This window comes from Pleuronectes platessa, chromosome 13, assembly GCF_947347685.1.
Source record: "Pleuronectes platessa chromosome 13, fPlePla1.1, whole genome shotgun sequence".
In the NCBI taxonomy this organism is placed as follows: Eukaryota; Metazoa; Chordata; class Actinopteri; order Pleuronectiformes; family Pleuronectidae; genus Pleuronectes; species Pleuronectes platessa.
This window is the reverse complement of record NC_070638.1, coordinates 14,876,849-14,891,995: the sequence shown is the minus strand read 5'-3', so window position 1 is coordinate 14,891,995 and position 15,147 is coordinate 14,876,849. Positions and strand designations below refer to the sequence as shown.

At 42.2% G+C, this 15,147-nt stretch overlaps 1 protein-coding gene across 5 annotated transcripts in view; it reads left to right on the top strand.

The window, feature by feature from the left end:
* Nucleotides 1–15,147, top strand: part of pde4ca (phosphodiesterase 4C, cAMP-specific a) — a 45,758-nt gene that overhangs the window by 25,706 nt on the left and 4,905 nt on the right. For 4 of the 5 annotated variants that reach the window (XM_053439008.1, XM_053439013.1, XM_053439010.1 and 1 more), the window contains 9 exons: nt 9,895–10,086; nt 10,716–10,760; nt 11,400–11,436; nt 12,131–12,204; nt 12,299–12,351; nt 12,590–12,702; nt 14,451–14,544; nt 14,641–14,813; nt 14,903–15,001. In XM_053439008.1, coding sequence (XP_053294983.1) covers nt 9,895–10,086; nt 10,716–10,760; nt 11,400–11,436; nt 12,131–12,204; nt 12,299–12,351; nt 12,590–12,702; nt 14,451–14,544; nt 14,641–14,813; nt 14,903–15,001 — 880 coding nt within the window. The remainder of the gene's footprint in view (nt 1–9,894; nt 10,087–10,715; nt 10,761–11,399; nt 11,437–12,130; nt 12,205–12,298; nt 12,352–12,589; nt 12,703–14,450; nt 14,545–14,640; nt 14,814–14,902; nt 15,002–15,147) is intronic. The other variant, XM_053439009.1, reaches the window with a different exon arrangement.

The window sequence follows — 15,147 nt, the reverse complement described above, 5'->3', positions numbered from 1 at the left end:
CTCTGGATGCCTCTCATACTACAGTTTAAAAACCCTCTGGATGAGAAGTGATGGTTTGTTTTGCCCAGTGGCGGTTATTGTTTTCCCCTTTCAACTTTCAGCTGTAAAGGTAACACCTGCTTTTCCTTAAAGAGGACGGATAAGGGGATTCTGTGAGACTTCCTGGGCCAGTTGCAGCTTATTGGCTGCGGTGTGTTATGCTGCATTCATTTATCCTTTGATTTCGATTTTATGAACCTAAAATTGGCTTTAGGCTATGAAAGCCGCCTGGCACATTTTATGTAACTGTATTTGCCAACTAAGAGCAACATAATAGAAGTTGTCTTTTTATATCAGCGGCGTCGCTCAGTGGATGGCAACATCAATCCATCAGCTCACCATTTGGGTTCAGACAAAAAGATCTCAACTGGTAATTGGATTTATGAAACTTGTTACAAACGTTCACTGTCATCAGAGGATGAATCCTATTGACTGGTGATTCCCCAACTTTTCTTTTGCACCATCATGACTTTGTATTAAATACCAGTAAGTCCCATTTAAGTTTATCTAGAGCTCTGGTTCATGACTGTTTACTGTACCGGCAAAGTGACTCACATTTCCACCAGTCTCTACTTTCTGCTTAGTGTTAATAGGTAAGTAGTTGCATGCTAACATGCCCAGCTACACGGTCACCTTGAAACCTGCTAAACATGCAACATGTTAGCATTGTTAATTAGCATGCTGCTGTTAGCATTTAGCGCAAAGCTCTTTTTTTCAGAGAAGACCCCATTTAGTAGTTCAGTATAATATTTTAACTTGACAGTAAGTATTAGCATCATTTTAAATCAATAATTCAGTCTTGGATTGAGTTAAACTTATTTTCTTTGTAACAGATCAGTTTTATGACGTCACATTGAAAATTGAATGCAGATTAATAACCTCCATTTTTTTGAGTGAGGTTGCTCCTCTCCTCGGCTCTCACCATTTACAGTCTCCTGTGGGCCCACATGGCCACTGATCTAATTTTCCTCGGAGCTGTCTGCAGTGGGCCAAGTATAAAATGAAGTGGCACTGACACAGAGCATTACACATGTTGCTACAGCCAGGAAAGGGATGTAAAAAAAATCCTAAAAGATTATTTCAAAATGAACAACTGACAGCAAATACAAGCATGAGCTTTGTTGCATGCTTGGGGGTGAGAGAGAATGATTCATAGAGTAATTTAATATGAGCTATAAGTCTTACCCAGAGGGTTTTGGCAGGACGTATGTGAGTGAGCTAAGGGTTCAGCTTTATTAAGTGTATTCCTAGAAACCCAATACACTCCCCTGTCACTTTAACCTGGGAGGAGAGGAGAGGAGATGTGAAAGCTTTATCTTCCCAATTTATCAAAATTCAAAAAGTGTGAAAGTTGGATTCGTTCTTGATATTCTAGATGCCACAATTCTATCCGGCAGCTTTTTGCTTTGGATTCTGTTCACAAATCAAATTGTGTATATAAAGTGTCATCTTTGAGATAAATGAAGTGCGCTCGTGCCAGAGGTCAGTCACTTTCTAAATTTGCCAGGTCAATTTGGCCTTGACAAATTAATCTGAGCTTTCCGTCACACTACATGAATCTCCTAATTTGCAAAAATAATTAAGTCATCCTATTGCCCTGCGGCATAACTCTTACTGGTCCTGGCATAGGAGACCAGGCCGTTGGAGCCAAAAGACATTTTGAAGTAAGAAATGTGTCTAAAAGTATTTCCAAGGCATTTTCATAAATCATCAGTGTCTTCTAATGGAGGTCTGGCCTGCAGGGATCCTCATGGACCTTCATTTGTCTGCCTCATAGACAGGAGGAACAGATCCCCCCGGTGTCGGGTTATAGGCCTCATGAGCAGTGATGCACGTACGGTTTACTGTACTGGTGTGGGATGAGATTCATGCACGAACACTCAAACTCAATGTCTGTTGCTGATTCATTTGTAACCTTCACTCACTCAGAGTGAAGTCATGGCTGAGTGTTCGCAGTGTGACAGGCGTTATGGACTTAATGCTCCTCTAAACCCCATAAATGTACTGTTCAGTGATGAGCTTTCCAGATTCGCACACAGCAATATTTTTCATAGAATGACAGAGTAAATGTGCAATTATATGTGTGTGTGTGTGTGTGTGTGTGTGTGTGTGTGTGTGTGTGTGTGTGTGTGTGTGTGTGTCCGTGTGTGTCCGTGTGTGTGTGTGTTCACGAGCTAAAAGAAAGTTATGGCTTTTTTTCCATTTGACATCCAGACTGTTCTTTACTGTCTAGATACTTTACGCTTTATGGAAGCAAGAGAGCAAGTTTTACATGTTACATTGCTTCACTTGCATTTAAACACAAACATATGGACTACAGGAGAAGTGACGTTTTTTTTAGTTTTTCAAATATCCTCCTTTACATTGCTTCAAAAGTTATTGTTGCATGAGATCTTTGTGACAAAGACAAAATCTTTTCCCACGGTTCTAAAAATCTGTAAATTCAAATCCATATTTATTTTGAGATATATTGATTTGAAAGTGTTTTAAAAGTTTTTTGTCATGTCAGAAAAAATCGTAATCTTTTAATTTTGACCGATACTGTAGGTTAGAATGAACTCACTAATAATTGTAGCGACTGTACTCAGGTTGAACTTTTTGATGGAGGAATATTTCTTACAATCACAACCAAGTCATACATTAAAGTAAGTGAATTGAGCCATTAGGACCATATCTAATTGTGGATGAGAATAGCTCTCACAAGCTTTCATAAGCAGTCATCTCTCAGTAAAAACACTGCATCATACAACACAACTACACACATTCATGTTGGAAATGTAATGTACTCTCTAGTAATAGTTTTCATATTTCATTTCATATAACATTGTTTTGCTAATATATCCTCGATAGAATTTGAATAACAAATTTTGCTATGCTGTCGTGACATATCCAAATGATGAGATGTGAATAGACCAGGTTCTGAACTTTTCTCCTTCCTCTTCTCCCTCCTCTGTTCATGTGTCTCCTCACCCTCAGACCTTCTGCTCATTTTCCCTCTCCCTCCAGTTCTTGCTCCTCACACTTCACTGTTCGGCTGCTCTACTAGATCCTGGAGGATAACACAGACTGAAGTCTTTCATATGTGTGCGTGTGTTTCTGTGAATGTGTGTGGTCATTTAGGCTAACAACATTGTCGGAGTAAATGACGCCCGTTAATTTGACACATTCAATCTTATTTAGGAATGAATAGTTTTTTTTAAATATTTGATAACATACTCCATCAAAAATGAAAAGTTTCTCTGTACTCTGTCAAACACTTCCTGTCCCTAAACTGTCAACAGAGAAACAGTGGAGTCTTTGTCACATCACCACCTCTATACAAACCTAAAACATTGTCTGTTTTACGTGGCTTTTGTAAAGGTCAGTGACCTGATTCGGTGTTCCTGCCTTTCTGTTGGGTCAGCTCCGTTGCCTCACTTTCTTTTAAAAAACATTTTCATTGCTCGATTGTGCACAATGGAAATACATTTATATCGCAGTTGCAGAATGTCTATACTTAGCTATCATCTTTGTTGGATGTGAAATGATGCAATGTCTGACAGGTTATTGTTGCTTTTCATGAGTCATTTCTGAAATAATAACAACTAAAATCTACTTTTAAATTCTGTCTGACTTGGTTTGTTGGATGCTTAGAGTCTGATCTGCAGAATAAATGCAGCATGCAGTCGTCTCCTCCATGTTTTTTAACAAGGGGGATTAGTCAGTAACAGAGACGAGGGCACAAACAGAGAGAACCAGGAGCCAGATCTCGTGTTTTCAGCACGCTGCCGCTCTGACAAGAGTTATACCACGAATCCTGTAAAAGGAAGTTTGACATCTTTTAGAAGCATAAGTATTTGCTTTATTTGCAGTTGTTTGAAAACCCAGCTAGGAAATTTATTTTGCGTTCATGTAGTGACAGATTAATCGGAAAAATGTGTTCCTCAATGCGAAAATTCATGTGAACGGCAACTCAAGCTGAAACAACTCGGAAAATTGTTTTTGGTTGTTATCACTTATTAACCAATTAACATAATGTTACAATCAGCTCTAAACAATTGCTTTTAATGTGAACTTTTAGAATCGTTTGTCACTTGTCGACTGGATGTCCATCGCACACAGTCACCTGACCACAAACCTTTTAGCCAATACAAACATTTTCATGATTAAGTGCATACATGTTAAATTATTTAAATTTATTTTTCTTTTTTCCTTTTTTATTATGCAAATATAGTGTCAGAGTGTTGTTTTAAGGCTCCAAAAGTATAAATACAACATATTTTGTTCACCTATGCCTGTTACACTTTCATACTTGTCTTTTACTAGTGTGGACCATAGACTGTTTGGGTGTGGACATACAAGTGAGCAACTTGTTTGTTAAAGAACAGGAGGAGGGAATACTTTACAGCAATTTGAAAAAGGTAATGCTTATATTGTCAACAGACTTATACTGTACATATCATTTACAGATAAATTAAAAACAAATAGGAACAACAATCCTTCAGAAAATTGGACCTACTAAGTAGCACATGAAACAAAGATTACAGCTAATCAGTAAAACACACCATCAACGTCAAGTTTGCCAAACGGCCAAATAGTTTGATTTCACAGGAAGGGAGAGGAAGGACAACACAGACAAACAGGGTGGTTCTCCCTCTGTGTGCGAGGGGCCGCAGCAAAACACAACCAGACAACTTTCAATGCAGAACACACACTTTCGGGATGAGAAGTAACTGAGACTGAAAATGTCGCGTTGAAATTGAAAATTCTCCCAAGTTTATACTTTATAATCTCTGATTATCAAGACTGACCGCGCCTGTAGTCTATTCATTGTTCTTTTTGTTTTGTGTGTTGAGCTGCAGGTCGTGCACTCTGAGCTGCTTGTGGGACCTCTGTGGTCTCATCAGGTCAAAGCTAATCCCTGTTCGCTCCAGAGCATCTTTCATGAGTCATGTGCTGATGCAGCGCAGATACATGCAGCCTAGATTATAAAAGTTTCAACCACAGCAGGAAAAATAAGTTAGAGTTTGACACTTGGGCCTCGCAGTTCTTCTTTTGCTTGTTCCTATAGACTCATTATCAATGGGAACACAATACTCCCAGGCGTCACGACCTGAGATCTGTGTTACATGTTATAAATGTTCCGCATATCTCCTGAATAAATGGCTGAACCGGTCCCGCCAGTTGGCTCCGGTGTAACCAATTCTACCTCTGGTTGTGTCACAGTAAAGGCTGGGGAATGATGAATGAAGGTTCACATGACAGCTTGCCCCGGTTTACAGGCCTATCTCCTCTCTCGCTGCCTCGCTCGCTCGCTCTCGTGCCGGCCCGGAGCTCCTGTATTTTAATGCTCCCCAGATGGTATTGACGTCGCCGTGACAGGCTGGTGACGCAGGCAGGGTGTCGAGTATCATGGCCACTGACAGGTTACCATCAATCACGCTTCTTAATAGCCAGCCACTTAAATAACACATGCCGTAACACACCTCTGTCTTTATGCTTTTATTTGATTTTGTTATTTTTTGGGGAAAACGTTTTTATGATGCCCAAGATTGTTGGCTACAGTTCGGTCTTTAGAGAAGAGAAAGTCATTAGGTGTGCGTGTGTGTGTGTGTGTGTGTGTGTGTGTGTGTGTGTGTGTGTGTGTGTGTGTGTGTGTGTGTGTGTGTGTGTGTGTGTGTGTGTGTGTGTGTGTGTGTGTGTGTGTGTGTGTGTGTGTGTGTGTGTGTGTGTGTGTGTGTGTGTATACAGTGTGTGTGTCTGTGTGTGTATATCTGTATACAGTGTGTGTGCGTGCATGTGTATGTGTATGTGCCTCTGTTCGTGTGCATGAGGCAGATTTGAATGAATTCCAGTGTGTGAATTCAGAGGTCAAACTAGGATGGATTCACTTAGCCACATCCAGCTTTTCTGCCTCTTTTAATCTGTCCCACCGATCGCAAAGTTTTCTAACTTAAAGGGATAGTTCACCGGAAAATGAAAATTCCCTCATTATCTACTGGAATGGAGCGATGGATGAAGGTTATTGAATAGTTCATTGTCGATAAGAAAATCATTTCAATACATCCATTTGGTTTTGGCAAATTCGATTTATTTTTTACTTTTCTATGGTATTTGGACAAAAGATTAATAGAATTATCAGAAAAATATTTGAAAAAAAAAAGGGTAATTCCAAAACATCTGCTTGAAATAGAATGAAAGAAAAAGAAACAAACACAACATATTCACTTTACTATAAGACAAGACATTTATGAAATTTGAAGCAAATAATTCTTTATTAAAGACTTTAGAATGTGGTCGACGATCACAATTATTTGATGACAAATTTTCTAACTCTACTAACTGTGTTATCTCTGCAACATAACTTTATTCCATTGTCCAGGATGCTCAGCTCTTGCAATCCCCCTGAAGTCCAGTAGAGGGTCCCTCTCCTCAGGTTGAATGAACAGGTTTATTTCAGTTCTCCAGACAACAACTACTCACACACATCAGCCGTCAACAAGTGTATCTGGTGTATTGTCAAACAACACCCTCCCATTCAACAGGGTTATTTTTTGAAAAACAAATTCTGTTTTGTTCTTTTTTGTTTGGTGGATTTGTGGGAAAAAGCGTGAGGGAGGGCGAGAGGGAGGGAGGGTGTTAGGAAAGGAGAGAAGAGGTGGGTGGGTGTGAGAGGCTCCCATGTGAAAGACACAAAGACAATGGAGGCGTTTTTTGAAGACTGACCGTCCAAACAGCCGCGGAGCTACTGTGGGAGTTTCCTGTCCGGGTGACATGCACGCTAAGCCTGAACGCTGACCTTTGACCTCTCAGAATCACAAAATGCCTCAGTTGACACATTTAACATACGTTCTGTAAATTGTGTGCTTAAAGCCTGTGCTCAATGGAGATGTTAAAAAGCATTGGAAGCAAGCCATTATTCCCCTGCATTGAAAATGTATTGCCTCTGCTATTCAGTTTACATCTAAAAATGTATTAAGTTAATAGTAAAATATAAGTTTTGTCACTATAAGAATGAAAATCCATATTAAAAGTTTATCTTATCCAATTACTTTATTTTCAATGCTCCTGTGACTAGATGCAGTTGGTACACAATATAGCATAAATATTATATAACATTTATATACTGGAATATACACACACAATGCATTACACCAATAACAACAAAACTCTCTGACACAGACATTTTCACTATTTGTTCCTCAATCGTTGTTTCAATGTGCTGCTTATTTGGATCCCCATCTGCTGTAGCCTTGGCAACAACTACTCCTAGGTTCCATGCTACCGTGTTTATTATCCATTAGAGTCTGATTCATATAAACCCAAAGGGAGAGCACTGCGATTGTGCCAGTGAGAATCATGTGAGGCAGATATATTGATCCAAAAATGCAATAGCATCGTGCCTGAGTGTGTGCAAGTAAAAGATAATTAGTCCAATGTCGTGAGTGAGTCGGGACTCAATGTTCGCTACCCTGCGCTGAACTCAGCTGAGCGAGAGAGAGAGAGAGAGAGAGAGAAAACTGGATGGGAAATAGCAGCGAGGGAAAGACGTGGGCTATATTTTGATCTGTGGTCTAATTATAGCTCAGCGTCGCCTTCAAATAGAAATGTCTCCATAAATATTCATGAATGGGGGGAAGAATCTGCTGCTCTGTGATGCAGAGGGAGAAGGCAGGGGAGGGAGGGCTGCTCTGTGTTCTACCTTAAAGTCTATTTTTAGCTGCATCGCTGCCTCTTTCGGTCTATTCCCCCCATGCACGGGGGAGCTAAAATTAGCTGCACGGAGACAGAAGCGTTGTGCCGAGACAAAAATAGAAACAGGGTTTATGGTCAGAGCACGCAGGAACAGCCAGAGGTGCAGCATCGTTAGGGTCGACGGGGGGGGGGGGGGAGAGAAAGTGTGAGGAGTGGGCGAGGGCTCCGAGCTGCGTGTGTCCTTGTAGTAACGGTGCAGGGATCATGTGTGTGCAATGATCAAAGTGCACGCGTTACAGGTGTGTGTTGTTGCACGTTGCACTACTGTGATGCATTTACACACACAACTTCACCATTTTACTATGTTGAAATACACATTTGCAGGTGTGCACACTACACACAGACAGTCACACAGTTTGCAGTGAGGACCCCAGACCCCCTTGTGTATGTTTCTCAGAACACGCTGTACTCTTCCTCATCACTTCCTTAAATGTTGTTTACGCTCTGTCTCTCTTTGCCCTATTTGACCTCGGACGTGCCCCCACGCGCCCCATAGGTCTCCACTCCCCTTCCCTCTGACTCCTCGCCTTGGCTATGTATAGTGCAGTCAGTGTGTCTGAATCAGTCACATGAAAGGAGGGATGGGGTCTTCTGTTTGGCTGGTGGTTATGCAACAGCCTGTAACACAGCAATGTCTTGCCCTCACGCGGCATCCCTAGCACGAAGGAGGAATGAATGGGGTGTTTTCATGCTGAAGCTGGTACACACCTCATTTGAGAGCCTCGTAGAGAGCTGTATTTTTGTATTCTTTTTGAATAGCGTTCCCCTTGCTGTATTTATTTAACCAATATTTGATGTGTGTGTGTGTGTGTGTGTGTGAAGCATCTGGCCATCGAAAATCCTCCACATTCTGCTCGTGGCTGTTTTGCCAAGGCGTGGATTTCTCCTCAGGAATACCTCAGACTGTATAGAAAAGCAGAGGTGTGGCCTAACGCAGCTCGAGGCTGACAGAGCGTCTCCGGGCTCTCATGTCAGTGTGGGAAAATTGAGATGCAGATCAAGGAAGACACGTGCCGACACTGTGAAGAGGAGCCTCTTCCCCTCTAACTCTCTCTCTCTCTCTCTGCCTTTATTTGGTGTCTTTCTCCATCGTCGGATCGTGTTTGATCAGGAGGAAGCCCCTCTCACCTGAGCGCCCGGCTATTTTTAGACTCTCACACTCACATGACCCCCACGTCAATACGCTGATGCTAATTTTATACGTGCTGTTCAGTCCCCAGTCCACCACACACACACACACACACACACACACACACACACACACACACACACACACACACACACACACACACAACCTTTCACCTCTAATGAAGTGCACATCATGTAGTCCATGAAAATGTGGTAGTTTTCACTTCAGGTAGTAACTCTAATGATCGTGCAGCCACAGTACAGAGACCCACATCAAGCCTTCAGAATTAGAAACCATTCGCTGTCTCAGACTTTCAACACCCTTTCATTGTGGTTTCAGACTCTTTTTGCTGTTTCCTTTTCTTGTCACCTATTGTTTGACACATTTGAATACAGTGCTGATTTTTTCTATTTTGTGGGATATATCAGATCAGGTTTGATAAGGGCCTTCCTGCATAATTCCCACGGTAATATCCTTTCTGCTGCTCGCTTAAATTTGTAATTTTTAGCTCTTATTGTGGTCTTTACTGCTTTATAATGGTTAGTCTTCCTTCCAAATTACACCACTTCCTGTTCAAAAGATAAAAACGGCTGAATGCTGTTACCCACTGATGAGAGCTTGTGTTATTTTTAGATGTGGAGCATGGTATGTTATATTCCTTCTCTCTGTTTAATTGTTACTGGAGCAGCCATAGTCTCCTATAAGTGGAGGAGAGTCTGGGGTTTTCTTTTCAGCTATGTAGTTCATTGGACATTGTATAGAATCACATTTCCATTGTTAATTGAAATCTTAACTTTATGGATCTTTGATCATTGGTCCATTTATCACATATTCTCTAGAGTAATTACTGACAACTCATTTAGTCAAGAGTACACCACAATAACAGCTCAAACTGTCTATTTTTAATAACACTATTGACGTTGCTGTCTGATCAACTTTGTCATCGACCCTGAATGAATTTCCTCCCTCTCTCTCGTTCTCTTTCTCCACAGTTTTGATGTGGAAAATGGATTATCGGTGGGCCGTAGCCCCCTGGACCCCCAGGCCAGCCCTGGCACTGGGATGGTTATACAGGCCAACTTTCCCCACAGCCAGCGGAGGGAATCCTTCCTCTACCGCTCCGACTCCGATTTTGACCTTTCACCCAAAGGTCCCTCCAGAAACTCCTCCACTGCCAGTGACCTGTAAGTCAGTTTTCAGACAGTGGATGTGTTTTCTTTGTGAAGTATCATATCATGCACAGCGGCAAACAGTTTAGGTCTCAACTTAATTTGCTAATTTGAAACTATTCTCTGACATCCGAAGCCAAAGGACTACAGTTTAGAGGACGTGCTCACGCTTTTATAGCTTTGTTCACTGATGTTTTCAAACTATTCTGTACATGTGCATTTTTATTTGATAAAGGGATTGATGACAATTGTGAACCTAGATGCTTTTCTTGTATCAGTATTTCAGTGTTACAAGCTCATAGACCTAATTTAAAACATGCCCTATGGTGAAAAATGAAATCTTTCCATCAAGCATTTGGCATCCAGCAATAAAACGTGCCTCATGCACGTGTGTGATATGTTTAGAGTCAGATCCAGAGGCTCAGAAAGAGCAACAGTTACTTCTGTTTCTCCATCACACAATGTTTGCATTTGAAATCTGCTCCACTGCGACTGCAAAACGTTGGAAAGAAGGAGGCAACGTTTTAGTCGATAGTTCTGTCTCACTCAACCCCCTCCTCAAATTCATATTCTCTAAACACCTTTACATTTGTAACGTAAGCAGTCACAGGTGTCCTCATCGACTTACCTATCTGTGTTTAAAGGGAGGAAAGCTTGAAGCACTGGGAGGTCAACTGGTTGTCAACTCGGTGAGAAGAACATGACAAAACTAAACAAAATAGATAAAAACACTGACTGTGTCCCCCTGAAGCCCCTTCCTGCACTCCTTGTAGATGGTTCTGTGGCCATTTCCCCCCACCTTTCTGACATGACTAAATATTAAGCACCTCACCCTTGACCCCTGTGAGACACCTTTAAAACACCCAGTTCTGTTTGGTTTGTTTTTGCATGTAACGCTTAAAACCAACTTAGTATATTAACACACCCTGTGGTTTTCTTTTTTTGTGAGTGTTCATACCTCTATCACAAACCTTAATACCCCACCCAGTCTGTTTCCTGACCAGGCAGTGCACTTCACTTTTGTTTTTTCTAACAGCTATGTTTTTAATAGAATAAGGATGAAGGGAGTGATAAACGATGATATCTGACAAATAAATGTGAAAACTAAATAATGTCCTCTAGATGCCTGGCTGCACAGATAACTGGTTTGATATGTGTCATACCTCCTTTGTCTTTATTTTGTCATGAAGAAGTTAAGTATGGTTTTTCTTTTATTCTACCACAGATGAAATATAGAAATGAAGGAGCTTGTAGATTGGTCATCTGCTCAGTGTAACGTGTCTTCGTCTGACGCCCTTTCCACCTGTGTGTTCTCTTTTCTATTTCAGACACACAGAAGACATGATCGTTACACCATTTGCACAGGTGAGTCTTCTGATATTTTCGCATTCAGCATTTGGAAGCTATATTCCAATCCGAAAAAAAAAAAAAATTGCCAGGTGGCCAAATAAAAATAAATTTATGTTCACTTGTTCGTTAACGAAAGCAGGTCTTAAAAAAACTCCAGATGGTTCGAGACCAGGCTATTCTCCTGCACCGGAAAAGCCCATAGCGTTGTGTTGGCCCCGCGACAGGACCAGGCGTCCTGCTGCTGTAGCCCGGCTCTTGCGTGGGACGTGCGTCACACTTTTGCTCACTTTACACAGTCGAATAAGCCGCGAATCTGCTCGATCACGCTGTTTAAATTTGCATGCTGGCCTGAAGGACTCTCACACACGGGGTCGCACACTGGATACTCCTGTGATCTCCCTCTCGGCGCTGAGTCAGTGTTTGGCGGAAAATGGAGTGACAGACATGTGTCAGTGATGTCACCAAAACATCAGACAGGGACAGGGGAAGGCCACTGTGCAGCGCAGTGGACAAAAGCTACAGGATCTGGTTTCAAGGGGTCTGTCAGCACTTGATGTAGCGCTAGATCAATTAAGTGAAGACGTGTGAAGAAGTATTTGTGTTTTTCACTGAGGTGACACCTGTGGTTCTGTTATATGACAGATATATGATGCTAGGTGCGCCACATTTGATGAACTCGTACATTCAGTCTCTTCTTCCTGTCCTGTAGGTCCTCGCCAGCCTGAGGACAGTCCGAGGTAACTTTGCCATTATAACGGACCAGCAAGATCGCCCAGCAAGCAAGTAAGTTATTAGCAAATGTCCTCTGCTGACAAATAATCATGCTGGATATACAGTTTGTCTTTTCACTTGCTGAATGGATGGTGTCTGTCTACAGGACGCGATCCTCAGGCAACAACCCACCATCCATGTGCAAGACCAGCCTTGCAGGTTGGTATTGGTATTAAAATATATATAAATATTATACTGATCAATATCTCATATTCAACATTGGTCAGAAACACACAGAATATTAGCATGTTGCTCTCATGAAATGAGAAAGGAAGGTGAAGTAAATTAAGTAATTTAAGTCCTAGTTTTAACATCTTTTAGATATTTTAAAAGTATATGAATGTATACTACCAGCTGAATCCATCCCATAATGCCTCCCTGTGTTTGTGTGGTGCAGAGGAGCCTCACCAGCAGCTGGCCATAGAGACTCTGGATGAGCTGGACTGGTGTCTGGAACAGCTGGAGACGCTGAAAACGCGACACTCTGTCAGCGAGATGGCTTCAAACAAGGTGCTTCATCATGATACACAACCCTGACACATGGCTCGGCCACACATCACACACACCTGTCAGAGAACACACCGCAACGCTGTGCAGGTTAACATTTAATACAGCGAGGTTACCTGCAGAGGTTTCATTGCACTGCCTCAAATCTGCACTGTTATCCACCACCTGAAGGGGTTTTCTTTTGTAGTCGGGTGCATCTTGTGCCATTTTTAAGGTGCAGTCATTCAAACTCTAGATGAACCTGAATTAATTGAGGTAAAACTGCATTCTGAAGATATGGTGATGTACATCACATGGAAAAAGTTAAACCTCTGAACATCAGAGGCAGCACATAACAAAAGTTCAATTTTAGACCCAAATTAGAGAAATATTTATAAATATCTCACGATTCCTTCCCTGGTCTCACCCAACAGCAGCTGCTGCTTCAGATGAGACCATAGCCGCCATAATTTAGTTTCCTTTTTTACAGTAAATACTTACGCAGTTTCATTTTAAGTAATAGATAGGGGAGTTGTGTTTATTTTTGGCTACATGAATGAAATCACCCCCCCCCCAGCCCCCATCCATTCAAAGCTTTTCCTTCATATCTTCTTCAAACTTGGTGCACATGGTGTTCACACAACCTCCTCCTCTGACGCTGCCAGCCCCTCCCACTCTGTGCACCCCCCTGGCCAATGAGAGTCAACCGCCTCTCCCAGCCTCTGCTGCAGCGAGCACCAGATTGGCTGCTATTCTTAGGCTCTTTTTTTTTGGAAGGAGGCGGGGATTAGAGTACCTCGTTCTCCCTCTGTTTACACACACACAGGCAGCCAGTAACTGAGTGAATGAGGGAGAGTGAAGGGGAGCGAGGGAGTGTGGCTTTTCAGCCTCTGCATCCTCGCATCCCTCGGCGTTCCCACAGCTGTGCGTCCACTCTTTTGTTCGTCTCTGGACTGAAGAACTGTTCTTTTTTCTTTGCATCTGTTCAGCTCTCACTGCTCTGCTCGCTTGCAGTGGATTTTGCTCAGAGTCTCAGTTGCAGTCTGATCCTCTGTGGAAACAGGCAGTGTCCCAGGAATGACCAGAAAGCTCAGCTACCTCAGTTTTATTTTTTTGCTTCCATGCTTGATTTTGCGCTGAAATGCCAGAAGTGAGTTATTTAATCCCTGTGTCGTGGATGTTCTTTCAGGTAAGGGCAGGTGAGGGATGAGGGGAGGGGACCGGGGCAGCCCCAGGCTCACACGTTGCTCGTTTTGTGAATGAGTGTGAACCAACTAGTGGTTGAGATCCTCTGTGACTCTCGTCCATGTAGATGTGTGGATGGTTTATGTGCAGCCTGCTTTGTGAGTAAAGTCAGTGTTTTTGTCTGTGTCCAATCATTAGCCTCTGCACTGTGTGTGACATGCAACACTTGTGTGAGCTCCAGAGATCTTGTTGATTCAACGATTCCTGGTAGATTAGGCTGTGGATGTGTTCCTCTTCACAGCTAATGGTTCTCTGTGTTTGAATGAGTTTCTCAGATAGTTCGGCACTTTAATTTATTTGCTGGAACAGACAAAAACCTTTTAAAGTTCTAGTAAGATTTATTCTAAGCTCATTTAAAGTGACATTTTCTGCCTTTAAACACTGGAGAGTCAAGAGTTTGTGGGTTGTTTTTGTTGTGCATCCTCAGACATATACTAAGAGCTTCATTCATTTTACACTTTCACTTTTAGTGCATTTTTTGCTTGCTCAAACTCACGGATGCTTCATGTGCATGTTTGCGTCTCCAGTTCAAGAGGATGCTGAACCGAGAGCTCACCCAGCTGTCGGAAACCAGCCGGTCAGGGAACCAGGTGTCTGAGTTCATCTCCAGCACCTTCCTTGGTAAAACCCCTTTATTTGATACAATACAAAAGCTGCACAGAAAAACGTAATACAGCTTTGATCTATAATATTATTGAATCTGTTTCCATCTGACAGAGAAGCAACATGACATGGACATCATGTCCAACCCCACCAAGGAGAAGGACAACAATAAGCGGCCCATGTCCCAGATCAGCGGCGTGAAGAAGGCCACCCACAGCCCCAGCCTCGCCCCCTCTACCATCCCACGCTTTGGGGTCAACACCGGCCAGGAGGCACTCCTCAGCAAGGTACGACCATTTCAATGCTTCATTTATCATTTCACTGCAACTGGTTCTACATGTTCTCCTTTGTAAAGATCTACATCGTTCACCCGCAGGAGATGGAGGACGTAAACAGATGGGGCATCGACATATTTAGGGTCTCCGAGTATTCAGGGAATCGAGCGCTGACGGTCAGCATGTACACCATCTTCCAGGTAACACACGTTAACATAATGTACTCTTCTTAGTGTTGTCCTCATACCACCTAAACACATACACTCGGTACAGTCAATGAATGAACAAGAGTAAATGAATGAATGAATGAGGCATTGACTTAACAAATGTTAATGAATTATTAATC